The sequence below is a fragment of the Falco biarmicus genome, chromosome 3 (assembly GCF_023638135.1).
Source record: "Falco biarmicus isolate bFalBia1 chromosome 3, bFalBia1.pri, whole genome shotgun sequence".
In the NCBI taxonomy this organism is placed as follows: Eukaryota; Metazoa; Chordata; class Aves; order Falconiformes; family Falconidae; genus Falco; species Falco biarmicus.
Genome location: NC_079290.1, coordinates 34,421,712 through 34,436,279, shown reverse-complemented (window position 1 = coordinate 34,436,279; position 14,568 = coordinate 34,421,712). Strand labels below are relative to the sequence as shown.

The following is a 14,568-nucleotide window of genomic DNA, read 5'->3' as shown; positions in this document are numbered from 1 at the left end:
GTATTCAGCATTTTCTATGTAATGATAAATGCTGCTTTTGCAGTTCCTATGATTAGTATTCCACAGGCTGAGCAGCTCAGATTTATAACAAGGTTATCACGTGAGAGTAAAAATGCTTTTTCACTCGGTGGTTATGAATGTGCAGTGTATATTTCATAAGGCATCTCATACTGGCTTTTAGCAAGAAGATATTCTGAAATAGCGTGGTTTTAGCAGTGACGGTTTCATGTTCATTGCCGTGTTAGAGTTCTCTCATATCAGATTTTCCAAAACTTTTTTTTTTTAAATAGCATCTACATTTTAAGTAAAGAGGCATTGAGATGTGGTTATTTTTAGTTTTCAAAGACACTGTCCTACTCCACTGTTCAGTTCCTTTACATTTAAGTGTAGTCAAGTCTGTAATGCTTTATTGAGAAACTCAGATATACTAGAGACAGTGTTGCAGTGGAGCGTAATACCATACAGAACCTGAGTGAACTTTGAGACTGGAAGTTGCATCATCTGAGTGCACTAGAGTAATTCACTTCACCAGTCAAGAATCCACAGAGTAGAATTAGTTCGTGAAGGGATTTAATACATCTTAGATCTTGACCTTTCTTGTGTCATTCCTTCTGATGAAAACCCTATAAATAGTTGCAACCTGGATTCCTGGACCCTTCCTGCCCACCTCTAAAAATGGAGGAATTTGAGGAAGGGGGAAATATTCCAACAAGAGAAAAGTAGAATGCCAGAGTAAACCTGATGGATGTTGCTTCTGTGAGGCCATGATCTTCTGCAAACATTGACACTTGTCTTTCATTTGGGTCTAAGGAACTTGAGAGCTGTGCAGAACTCGGTAATACTGAAGACAGAACTGGCAGGCTTTCCTGCAATCCTGAGCTGTTAAGAGCTGTAGCAAAGCAGCAACTCATGGGATGCTCTGTTGCTGCCGTGTAACACTTGCTGCTGCAGTCTCAGCCCTTACTTTGTGATATACGTCAGTGTGTGATGGATTACCTTAAATATCCCAACAATGAAAATGTTTGCAGTTACCTCGTAGCATTTGTGTAGGCAGAAGAGGGGTCAGATCTTCTGCAATGAGAGCGTGCTTTACTCGGTAATATAAAAATGTTAAAATATGGGAGTTTATGTGGTTCTTTTTTCCTCCCTTCCATAGTGTTTTGACAACTCAAAAAAAGGATGAAAACCATATATTGTAATGAATTCATAGATCATTATTATTCATAGAAGATCTCATTTTTTAAGCAGTTCTGCAATATTTCTAGTTTTGAGATTGCATTGAGGCATTCCTGGATGTGCCTGAGATGAATAATTCTTTATGATGCATCTTATAATTTTCTACCTCTGATGTGACTTTTTTTTTTTTACCTACCAAGTGACATACATGTAAAGGTGGTCCTACCCATGTAGCACTTGAACCTTGACCTCACTGCTAATGTGACATAACTTTCTTTTTAAAAGAGATTTGGCTTTTGGTCATGTCTGAGGATGTGTGGAATATACAGCATAAGGAATTCAGTCATCCAGCTTTTACTTGGGCAAGGTTCCCACTGATTCTGCCTAGGCTGCCAGTTTTGCCTATGATTAGAGAAGTTCAAAGTCTTTAAAGAATGCATAGCCTGCAGGATCGTATATAGCCTATAAAGTGAATGTTTAGTTTTGGCATGGTGCCTTCCTTGGTTGGCTGTCAGCTGAGGAAGCCTGCCCTTACGCTTTCTTGGCTTGGCCTTTGCATAATCGTTTTAGCTCCCAAAACTGTTCATCCACTGCGGACTGCAGGTGGATAGGGAGAGAGAGGAGATGCAAAGCCACAGAAGAGAGAAAGGTAATTGAGAATTAATCTTCAAGCACAGCTTCAGCCTTTTGTTTAACATTGCATGCCTTTCTGTGATGAGCCAATGTTGAAGGCTGATGGTGTGGGAGCTCCTCATTAGGAAGCTGTATCACTCTCACCTGTGGCATTCATAAAGGATTTACTTCACAGGTGGTATGTAGCTCAGCTCCAGTAAGGCACAGGGTTTGCTTTGCACCATCCGTCGAGGTCTGTGATGGAGGTGAACAACTGGAGCATTGGTTGGATCTGTGTACCACAGAGCCAGTGTAACTCCTGCTTTTTGTAAAATAGCCCTTATTTTTGAAGTGGCCAGTTTAGATACCAAAATTCTTCAAAAAGTTAGCTAGTGTCAAGTGCGTGCTCTTCAGACAGCATTATTAATGCCCAACCCTTGAGAAGATCAAGCATTTAAATCAGCAGCCCAGAGTTAAAGATGATATCTAAGTCTTTGCCATGTTTATTCACCAGAGCGAAGGACAGCTGGAGCAGACGCTCGTGCTTTCAGAGGACTGACAATAATTCTGCAATCTGCTTCCCCCTTGTGGATTTTGTGATTTTATTTTTTGACAATGTTTTTATTGTAGCCCCCTGTCCCAAGCTAAAACATCCCAACACACAGCCACAGTATCGCAGCTTTCTGCACTGAGCCACACTGATCACAAAAACACGTCACTGATTAAAAGTATAAGGGGAGGAGAGAGAAGGATCGAGAGAAACGTAAGTACCCTCAGCAACAATAAGGCAGTAAGAAGAAAAAGAATAACTATGGGAAACCAGAAAAAAAGATAGAAAAGAACACATATGAATAGCAAGAGCAAGCTGAGCAAAAGGAACAGCAGTAACAAAGCAAGGATAAACAGCAGAGGAAAGAAGAGAAGCAGGAACAAGACAGAGTAAGACACGAGGGAGAGCATTGACCAGACAAGAAGCGAGTGGTCCTGAAATGCAGTTGCAGCTCTAGTTCCTATTGCACCAACAGTTCTCTCTTCAGGCTCAAGGGTAAGAGGTAAGTATATAAATAATTTTCCCCGTTGTGTCAGGAGAGGAGGGAGAGAAGACGACAAGCTGGGGTGGGTTTTTCTTGTGGGTAGTCTCTACTTTTTTTTTCCTCTTCTGTACACAAAAGTGAAGTCACGCTTGCCCTCTGAATTCAGCAAGACAATAGATGGGGCCACAGCCCAAAGCACTGTCTATTTATTTTTTTTTCTCCTTAACTTCAACTTTAAGGATCTCTCCTTCTTCTGCTCTGGGGGATGGAGACATACTAATGATCAGAGACTCCTTACTGTTTTCTCTGCGCATAGCTGCAGGTTGAGGCTTAGCTTCTGCATTCGCCTCTTCCTTTTGTGCAGGGGGTGCAGATGAGGCCACGGGCTCCACAGGTTTCTTCTCCTCTTGTTCAGGCTTATTTGCTTTAGCTTGAGTTTCCTAGAAACAAGAAGTTAAATGTTTTCCAATGCTGCAGAAGAAATTGGTAGTCCGATTCTGTATGTATACTGGAAAGGCATAGCGTGGATACTGTGATTAATGATATGTAATATATATATGTCATACAGATTAATGGCAATACACGTAACTTTGTATTTAGATGCTGAAAATCAGTTTTAAATGAAAAATGCAATTTCAGAATCAGCACGTTAACAAAACTTATGAAAAGCTTGTGAATATTGATAGTATCTGCTTCTTATTAATACAGCAGGATGAAACAGGCACATTTTGGGGCACACAACCCTTCCTTAGGTCTTGCCTTCCTTTATGTACTTATAAAGAAAAAAATAGCGTTATGTAAATCTTGACATACTGCCTGCCAGCGGCCCAGTTCCTTACCCAAGCCTATATGCTAATAAGTTCACAAATACACAATAAATTGAGCAACATTTCTACTCCAATCATAGTGCTGTAGTCATTTGTGTAAGCACAGTTCTTTGTTTAACTTAAAAAAATAAACAACGCAGCCAGTTCAGCTATAAAGACAGAAAAGGATTCTGCTGCCTTTGGATAGGTACGTAGAACTGAGCAGGTTCTTACTAGCATTAACATTTCTCAGAACAGAGTATAATGAGGGAATTACTTTTCTTCAACTAAATTAATATTTTTTCATAAGTACAGTATATTAGAGATTGAATCAGTTTTAGCTCTGTGGGCTACACTTTACGTTTTGTCTTCGGGATTTGTGACAGCCAGAGATCTGACTTTGAATTGGGAAGTTCACCATGTGCTTGAGTCAGCTGGATCAGATTAGTGTGTTAGAATATTTCTGTATTTTCTGTTGTTTACATAGAATTAGAAGATCAGATATCCTTAGGGTCTTTGTAAAGTGCATTTTATCCTTACTTCCTTTGAGGATCTTTGTTTGCTTGCTTTTTTCCTTGCTTTTTCTTTGCTTCTGTTTTCTCTGCAGAGTCCAGGTCCAGGAAGATTTGAGACAAATTTTAGAACTCGTGTTTACAGAGATTAGGTACAGTGATTATGTCTCAGCAACTGGGGGGTTTTGCTGTTCATTGCAGTAAGGCTACGTTTTCATCTACTCTGTTTGCTCAAGCCCTCTCAGTATCTTTCAGCACCTGGAATAATCTACTCTTATTTTCTGTGGCATTACCTGAATGTCTTCTTGTCTCTTCAGCTGCAGCAGCTTAGCAAGGCCTTCTTTTCCTTTTCCTCCCAGCATCGCTTTAAACAATTTTGGAGTTTCTGGTTTCTGCCCAAAGAGACCGGCCAAGCCCTGTGGTTGTTGCACTGCTGGTCCTGGAGCAGGTTTCCCCTTCTGTTTCAGCAGCACCCTGGGAACAGGAAGGAATGAGAATGCACAGCAGTGCTGCGAAACCAAGCAAAGCTCCTGCAAAGCTAAAATGTCACATTCACAGATGAAGATCTGGCAACTTTTCCAGCCAGTTTATTTTTTTGGTCCCAGGCACTGTGGCAAGAGAAAGCTGGAAAGGGTGAGGGGTTTGCCCTAGGCTCTGGTGGAGTTGGAGACTACTGTTGAAATTGGGAGTTGTTTACCTATGTCCTGGGGAATAAACAAGTGCAGGCTCCAGTTAAGGTGTTGCAAAGCAGATGAGAGTTTGCTAAGGTGTGAAATAGCGTGGAGGGGGATGGGTGCCTGATACCTGAGGTGGCAGTCTCTTACCTGGCCTTCTGGATGCAAATCCAGAGGGTGTTTAGTGCTCAGCTGGGAGTCCAGCTGGTGCTTGTGGGAGTAATAGATTACCAAACTTAACTCCCAGCACAGCTCATCTCTCATAGGTCAGGTTAGACAGTGGTACTTACTTTTGGTCTTCTTCAGTAGAAGACAACACCCTGAAGATACAAAAATTACTGCCAATCACACGGCAGACTACATTTTCACACCCTCCCATAGCTGTACTCATTTGCAGCCGTAACAAGAAGAAGTGAGAATGAACAATGAGGGTAAAGATTAGACGACAGCTCCGAGATAGATGGAACCAGAGAAAAGCAGAGTGCTGCCGTGCTTTCCGTTTCTGTTAGGTTACTGCACAGTTTTCAAGGCAGCTTTTCTGTCTTTGCAAAAGCTCTGACTTAAGGCTTTTTATGATCAAGGACTAGCTTTGCAGTCTGAAGTACAGTAAATCCCATAATACTATAATTTTCTCCAGTGCCCTGTACTTTGTAACTGTGAATTTCAGAAGTGAATATTTAACTTTTTTTTAAGTTTTATTGTCATAAACTTAAAAAGTACACCTCAGCAGCTTGCATGGGTTTATTAAGTACAGGCCATACAGTGAATATTATGTAGGAGATAACAGAACAAATTTCTTGCTTGAATAAATCCTTTGAGTTTATTTCAAGGAGCCCTTTTTTAAAGGGAAGGCCAATGCGATTCCACAGACAACCTTAACATAAACCTTCCAGGGCAGAACAACTGATAATTTGATTCCAAAACTGAACATAACTACAAATCTCCTGTTGGTGCCTAGTTTTTCTAGAGACATAGCTGACCATACATAGAGCACAGGAATTTTGAAAGAATTGGTGGATGCCTAGACAGATGCGCAGAATACATGGCCGCCAGTGCAGGGCAGGTACTGCATATCTTTAAAATTAAACAGGATATCCTGTATCTACTCTGGTATCTAGGCAGCTTTGAGCTCAAATGGGTTTGCAGATATTAAGGGTGGATATTAAACTCTTGCAGTTGAGACAGACTGTCTGGAGCAAGCAGAATTTAATGGCTTGGGAGGATACGATCAGGGTGGGCAAGAAAGCAGAAGGCAGTGTGGGACAGAGCGACAGCAATAACAAGTAATGGTGGTGATACAACTTTAGAAAGAAGGTGGAGAAAAGTCAGGAAGGATAAATTGGTCAGTGGAATTGTTCCACCTTTTTACTTGTTGCTGCTGGTTTTGAAAATCAGGCAGTGAGCCCATTCTGTGTTTAGGTTCCTTGTTCCTCAGGGATGTGATAATCTCAAGATACTGTCATTTGACAACCAGGGCTGTTGAAACATGCTGAATGCAACCATCTGCTAGCACTTCCACTAAACAAAATGTCACTGCGGTGCTATGTTTAGTCTTCTCTGGTGGAACTTCAAGTCTGGCAGCAACCTTCCAACCTTTGACAGCGCTGCAAGGCAACAGCTGAGAACAATGAGAGTGCTGAAGTACACTAATAATGGCAAACTGTTTTAAGTATTTGGACCTTTTACAAGGTAGAAGGGTACTAATTTTGTCATAGTTTTTATGACAAATCTGGTGATATTTTGCCCTTTTCAATCTGGGGAAATAGCGATCCTAGCAAGCTACAGCCAAAGCAAGATGAAAAGCAGTGTGGGTGTGAAATCCCATTTCAGAACCCTTTTGAACAAAATGCACACCTCTCTAGTCTGTGTATGTCCATCTTGTTGGGCCTTACTTTATATTCCTAACTACTGCTGAAGCTTTTGGAAATGCGTACAAGTCTGTGGGTGCATTGAAGAATATCTCTGTAGAAATAATTGCAAGTGTTCAGTTGCATCTTTGAAGACCTACTCCTTAACTGACATCTGTCCTGCAGTTTCTTTCTTGACTATGTCAGGAGTCCTGATATGCATCTGTATTTCCTGTTAGTTTTGTTACCTTAAGTACAACGAAGAAAACAACTGCATTCAGGACTTCATTCTATTTACTACATTTCCACCACCCTTGGAACACCTGCCAGAACCATGACTTTCACTAGATACTACCAGGCAAATCTGACCTCTAAATACAAATGTGTTTACATCAGTTACTCTTCCAAGAAAGGAATGTAAATCTGTCTAGAAGATACAACTGTCCATTCTGCGGCTAAATAATGTAATTAAAAAGCTGTTGTAGGACATACTTTGCTTTCTTCATGAGCAGTTTTTCTGAGTCAGGATAGTGCACCAGGATTTCATTGAGTGTTTTCTTGTCCAGAATGAAAAGGTTGGCAAAACCATGAGCCACCACGTCAGCAGTCCTTCGATTTCCTCCACCGGCAGCTAATAGGCTGGAATGAAAAGAAACATCATCGGTCACATTATTACTTGCCCTAGTGAGGAATCACTTTGCTGGTGGTTCTCCATTAAAGTCGTTGTAAAGCTCACTTACATACCCAACTGTTCTGCCTGATGTTCTGTAAAGGCCCTTTACAGCTGGGATTAGAAATAGCTTGCCTCTGGAAGGCAAATTGTCACTAGCAGTCAGGCATATGTAGATGCTAAGGACTGTGAGAAGTCTTGCTAGATGGAGACGTTGCTCTCAAGGGACACCCACTGCAAGGACTGCATTTGTTTTAGTCCTCATGTGAACTTGACATTTCCTCAATTTTATTGTTGAAAACTATTTCATCCGAAATAGAGCAGCACAAGTCTATTGTTACTGAAAGAGTTATTTACAATGAATTAGTGATTCTCCAAGTATTTTTGATTTCCTGAGTGAATAACTTTTGTGGGACTCTGGCTTTCAGTTTTCTCACATACCACATCTCACGTTTGAATGTTGGCAAGTTGAATGATATGGATTAGGAAGGCCTTTCAGGCTGACAGTAACAAATGTGTCTGCCAGAAACAGAAGGGTGTTTTGTTTTGAAAGTAAAGCATTAGACCAGTTTAGCAGGTGGCAGTTGGCCATAGAAAAAACATCCACATAAAAATTAGATGTAGAAATAAAAAATTGAATTCTTTGTCTTGCATTAAGCAAATGAAATGAGACTTTACTTCTCAGCTGTGGTGATAAGCAAGAGAGGTTGCATTTTGCTCTTAGTACTAAAATTGCTTTATCACTGTATTCAAGGAGATCTACTCTAAAATTTGTCCCGTAAAGATTTCCCAGTGAGTTAATATTTTTAGAGAATACTTATTAATCTCTAAATTTACAATTTATTAATAAATGATAGTCTGGACCCCATAAAACATTAATTAATACTTATCTAAAATATTAATCAATGATATATAAATATTTGTTTTAATGTTAAATACATTTACACAACATTTATAAATATTAGCTCATACAGGTAATGTATTATATTTGTTTAATAAAGGATACCATGAGGCCTCTGCAACTGTGTGTACAAGGCTATTTACAAACACACACACAGAGTCTTTTTCTGCAACCCAAGACAGCAATCAATATATGAACTCAAGCTGAAAATGCAGTATGCTGTCGTCTTTTTAAAAAATTCTGTACAATTCCTCAGATAGAATAAAACTGTTTGCACAATAAGAAAAGCAGCTAAAGAAAATGGCAAACAGCTTTTGAGTTCTGATGAATCACTTCTCAACAAGTCATTGCACAATCATTTTCAGGCTTTCCTGACATAAAGCTCATTTTATCGAGGCAGACTAGGACTAAAGAGATCAGCTTTTTCATTATGGTGATGATGTGAGGTGAATTTTACTCTTAAGGCACTCCTTGCTTGAACAGAATCATCTTTGACTAAGGACAGCGTTATGGATTTCATCACTGAATCTATTTTGGCTAGTGTGCTAAGAGTTACATGATCAAATTTTTAAAAATTATGTAAATTTGCCTTGCAATGGTTCTTGATAATGTAATATCTGTATTAACAGAGAAATTTGCTTTTTTTACCTTGCATTTTTAACTCCGGTTGTTAGCCTGAAATGCTGTAATATGAGATGATGCCTTTTGAATAATTATGCTAGCAAATTTAATTTCGAGGTATAAAGTGAAGACTGTTCATCTGGTTGTTTGGTGGTGTTTTTTGGTTTTTTTTCAGTAGCTGTCTCTATGGGAAACTGCTATTCATTGAAATTAGCAAACCGATCAAGGGAATGATGTGTATCAGCTGTTGTGGCATCTCAGCTCAGCACCTATGTGCGTATGGAGAGAAGTGGTAAGTCAGGAAAGGGAAATAGGTCTGGATCTTGCTTCTGAGCACGATGTCAAACACCAAAGGGCAGCAGCTGCCACTTCATGGGAAATCCTGGGCCAAAGTGGAAAACGTAATCTTTCACAAATCTAAATACTCCCTGTAGGTTTGATTTTTTTTTTTTAATTAAAGTTAAAGTTACAAAACAGCTGAAAGGCTAAAGCTGAGACCAAACATTTAGCGATCTTCCCATTAAACATTTACATAGAATGGAGAAATATTTTCATTTTTCCAGAATTACCATTTTCCAATAGGAAATAGTTCTAGTGAAATATCGGTAAATGGATGAATGAGGACATCTGGCTTAAAGTATAAATTTCTCTGGGCTAATGAAGTGTTGTGTTATAGCTGAATTTCTCTCAATTGTCTGTGCAGACAGGCTCTCATTAAGGCAGCAATCTGTTTGCCTCTGATTCTGAGATTATTTTGCTTCCCCAAACTGATATTATCTATACAGGAAAGTAGGAAATGAGGGTAAGATGTTAATTGGAAGGCAACTCCTATTACTTAATGTGTTTCTGTAATAATTTTAAAGGATGAAATTGGCAAAGGACTTGTTTGAACATTAGTCTTGCATTGGCCTTCTAGTATAATTCAGGGAAATCTTCTGAAATAAACATTTCTTTGTTTTCTTCAACTCGTTTGCTCTGAGAGACTTCTTAAGCATCATTTACATGCATTTTGAACAAAGTGAGATTAAATAACAAGTGTCTTATCGATCATGTAGTTAAACCACTCAGAATGAAGCTGACATATTTCTCTAAACAAATCTTGAATGAGAAATCAGAAGGAAATCAGTCTGATATCAGATGATAACCATGCTATGAATACTGAGGGGAAAACTTGGATGTGATAAATGAAGCAATATTTCATCCATTAAAGAATATTTTTTTTCATTTGCTTCTGCTATACAGTATTCAGAAGACCTTGACAAAACTTATATAGAAAGATGCTATACAAACTCATTATTTTCTAACACTTTGCCACAAGGAAGAGGATAAATCTCTACCAGTAACACTTAGGGCTTCATGTCTTTGCTTTTCTTCAATTTTGAGATGTCTGCCAGCTGCTGTGTCTTTTCTCCTTGAGTTTATCAACTGCCTGACATTTATATGCAAATTACATGTGCCTGAACGGGTATGCTGCCACAGTAGGTCGATGATGAATAAAACAAGACTAGAAGTGTAGGATTGTAGCATTGCTGAGGGATTTACTGGCCATATTTGCAATTATATAAAAAGTAACGTACTGGGAAATGGATCTTTAAAGGCTATTGTGTAGTTCTCATGTGGAAACAAGTGCTCACCTGCTAGATCAAAAGTCTGAAAATCCCTTCCATGTTTTAAAAACAATTATTATCATTTCTTAGTTTAAAAAATAAAGTTCTTGTTCCAAATACAAGACTAATAAATAATTGAAAAGTATGTGTGTGTTACCTATCTGGGCTGCTGTAGCTTTTTATTTTATCTGTTCTTACTGAAGACCAGCACATTCTCAGCCTTTACACATAACTTGCAATACAATACAGCGTTTTGTTTTGGGGCTTTGCTCAGGTATTACATTGTCACACAGAGAAATACCTTTCAAATAACCTTCCCTCAAAGAGCTGATACGATTTCACTTTCCCACTCAGTGAAAAAGGTGTGTATCTATGGGATATTTCAGGTGTTTTCCACTTGAGGGCTGAGCAAGTTCTGTACGCACAGCACTGGATAAACGTGAATGTTTCCCCTACTATAAAGGGAGACACAAGCAGAAGATAAATGTAAACCTGGCACGGAGCTGATAACTGCTTTTCAAAAGGCAGATTAAAGCTACCAGCAAGAGGATTAACAATAACAGGAAGGCAGCTGGAAGAAATCAAGGATCCAGTTTATCACATGCAGCAGCACATGTATTTTATTACTTTTCCTCCGGCCAACCTCAGCAGGGGTTGTAGTGCCTAAAATGTAGCACTTGGTTGGCTAATTAGGGAACATGGCACATAAGAGTTAATGGATTTTGCATAGCAGCCACGTGGAGAAAATAGAAAACATTTGTAGTCACCAGAGAAAAATTTTCTCCTCCAGATACACTCAGACCCAAAAATCTGGTCTGTCAGACTTTTTCTTGTTTTCTATGCTCTTAAAAAAATATGTTTTCGAAATGTAGGTAGCTGATTTTTGGCAACTTAATTCCTACTTCAGCTCATAAATGAACCGGTTTTATTTGCAATTTTAGATTTTTTTAATCTCTTTTGTTGGGAATTAATCATTTTTACCATCTGCTATGTAAAAGCACCTAGTCTTACTATCCAGGCAATAAAATGCATTTGGTCTTGCTGTATTGCAGATGTCAGAACATGAAGATGCGATAAATCTTTTAAATGCTGAAGGAGATATTTGTCTGTATATCCTTGTGTACATTGCCTAAAACACCAGTCTCAGACCTTGCCAGATTAGTCTCTGATGCTTCCCCTTAGATTTTCTTTCGCTTACCTGCATCTTCTTGCTCAGTGTTCTCTTGGTTGATCCTACCCACTTTCTAGCCTCCCCATGGTAGCTGTCATGCTTACCATAGAAAAGTTAAACAACCATTAATTATTTGACCAGTTCTAAAGAGAGTGTTAAAAATAGCAGTGGACCTACCTGATCTCCCCAAATACAGCTCCCGCTCTTAGTGTAACCAAGACTTTTTTACCATCAGGGCCTCCAAGGACTTGAACTTCACCCTGTTTGATGATATACATCTCTCTGCCAATCTCTCCCTGGGCACACAAACACATAAAGATACCATGTTTCAGCAGGGCAGTGTTATTTTTGTTAGAATAATCTGACAGGCTCTTCTTCCACCCTCTCATAAACAGGTTTACTGGTATTATGGAGAAATAAATATTTGTGCTACTTGTCCTTGCACTAAGCACAAGCACAAGGGCTGACTTTGGCAGTTCTGATTGTGATGTGGGACAGTATTTGAACAGGAGTAAGATCATCTAGGCCATCTTGGAAAAAGAAGATTAGATAGTAATCAGGATTGTAGCAATCATTTCCACCAACTGGGGGAAACTAAAGTACTGCAGTAGTATATTTAATAATAGAGAAGTACGAAAAATCCTATGCTTCATGGTCTAAAAAGCTTCACTTTTTAACACTATTATGTCTAATTATCACTTACCTAATATAAAAGGAAAATAAAACTAAATGATCATTCAAAACTTTGTCAAATTCTATGTTATTACTGGATGGTTAAGAGATTATTGGTTTATTTATTGTCCTGCACATGATCTACTAGGATTCAAGGGTGTGACATCAGTATATACAATAAAGCAGGCAAACTGGAGTAATATAATGGACTTTACAAACATGATCATAAAAGCCCTCACAACATCTCAGTAAGGCAGGCAAATAACTATTTTTTCAAGCAGCAATTTAATTTTAAAATTGAAAAGGCAACAACAAAGCTGGAACTGAAAATGTAGGGCTTGCACTTCCTATCCCTGCACTTGCTCCTCCAAGCCTGCATGCAGAGCCTCCTCCGTACAGTATGATGAGGCCAACATACATCCAAGGAGGAGGGAGTTTGAACAGAGTTTTGTTCTTTACTATGTGTTACAGCATTAATAGCATATACTATGGTTGTTGGTCACATAGCAGAACTGTACAAGTGAAAGGTCTTTTAGCTCTGAATCAAGCTGGAATAAATTGATACTTCAACTTCTCGTAATCCATCCTAGTTAGGAACTGTTTGCATCTGACTGAAGTATCAAAACCTTGTAACTGTTGTTTATTATCTCCTGTTGTAGTAAGAGTCCCAGCCACAGTCTAAGATGCTTTTGTGCTGTGCATTGTACAAGCAAGTACACCAAACTACTCTTCCACCCTTCCTAGCCAACAGTAATTCTGTGACTGGTCTTTCAAGGGACATACCTGATCCTTCAGTCATTCACAAATGTTTGACTTCTTACACTGGAATCAGTAGGGCTACCTCAGCATTCAGGAAGAGGATCACATGCCTAACTCTTGGAGGGAACAGGACCTTAAGGAATATGCGGGACGAGGGCCACTAATGACAAGTTAAGGGGTTCTAATGCTCAATTCCGAGTGTGGTATGAACTGTGGGTCACTTGCCAGAACAGTAACAGTACTGATACTTCATCCCCCTCCATGCTTCAATTACATCCTGCGCTGCATATGAGTATGTTTACATGTCTTCTGAACAGAGACTTGGGCTCGCTTGATCAGAAGCTGAGCTATCTACCTGTGTTACTATAAGGCCATGTATGTTTCAGCCAAAATGCTAAGAGAAGACAGATGTCTCTGCTAAGGGACGGTGTGACGGCATTCAGCTGGAATTCTGGAGATGGCTCAGAGCTGTGAGTGAAGGCAGAGCAAGATCATACCCTGCTGTAAGAAGCAGTGTATTTTCTACGTCCTTGGGTAGTTCCACTTAAGAGTTGCTGAACACACAAATGAAGTACATGCAAAGCATCATAAACTGAGACCTGTAGGCTATGTTTGTATGTATGTGTGTATAAAAACAATTAAGCTTGCTCCATTTTAAATACTAAAACTTCATGTTGTATCATTAGATAAGCGATATTTCCATTAAATACTTTCCCATATTGCTGTAATTTTACGTTTGATAATGTAAGTAATAAAATCCATATTGTCTTGTTCTAGGTTGAAATTTGAGAGCACATTTGTATTATTACACAGAGTACCTACTTTTATGCTAATTCACTCAGGATTAGTTTTTTCTTAAGGACACTGTTGACTGTTATCTGGACTTGTTTTCTAAAAGACATACTATAATTATTATTTGAAAGAGACAACAATGCTCACCTTTTTGCAGACAAAGTCACCAGGTAAATACACAATGGATTTCAACCTTAACAGCATGTCATATATCATCTGTGTATCACATCCCTGTGAAAATAGAATTGATTGCTCTATTAATTCAGTAGCACAAGTGACTTCTAGTGCTTACACTGGGGAGCAAAACCCAGCAATACATGAATCATCCAGGAATTCATAAGTGGAGTGCAAACTGAAAATATAAGGTTCAGCTTTTTAGAACAGAGAGAAGACTGAAAGAATTGTTATTTTAGATACTTATAAAGTTCTCTTCTTTTTTTACGAAGTAAGCTTCTGTACATCTAAATTTGCTGTGAAAGCTCAGCTCAGTTAATGACATGTTCAGAGCTTTATGGGTCTTCTATGCTAAATTTTTTTACTGATCCAGGTTAAAAAAGCAGATCAAGATCCTGTCAAATGTTGGTATGAACCTATGAATTCCATGTCTTCAGCAAGTGTGCCAGAAACCATGCAGCTATGTAATGTTTATACAGAAATATGATGTGATTTCTTGCAATTATCCTAACAAACAAATTAGCGTTAAGGTAACTGTAT

General features: G+C 38.9%; 1 protein-coding gene across 1 annotated transcript in view; it reads right to left on the bottom strand.

Moving 5' to 3' along the window:
• Nucleotides 1–122: 122 nt before the first annotated feature.
• Nucleotides 123–14,568, bottom strand: part of CNGB3 (cyclic nucleotide gated channel subunit beta 3) — a 68,700-nt gene continuing 54,254 nt past the window's right edge. The window contains exons 14-18 of the mRNA XM_056330247.1: nucleotides 14,002–14,085; nucleotides 11,809–11,927; nucleotides 7,154–7,300; nucleotides 4,434–4,614; nucleotides 123–3,262 (exon numbers count right to left, since the gene is read on the bottom strand). Of these exons, the coding sequence (XP_056186222.1) occupies nucleotides 3,029–3,262; nucleotides 4,434–4,614; nucleotides 7,154–7,300; nucleotides 11,809–11,927; nucleotides 14,002–14,085 (765 nt within the window). The 3' untranslated portion in view covers nucleotides 123–3,028. The remainder of the gene's footprint in view (nucleotides 3,263–4,433; nucleotides 4,615–7,153; nucleotides 7,301–11,808; nucleotides 11,928–14,001; nucleotides 14,086–14,568) is intronic.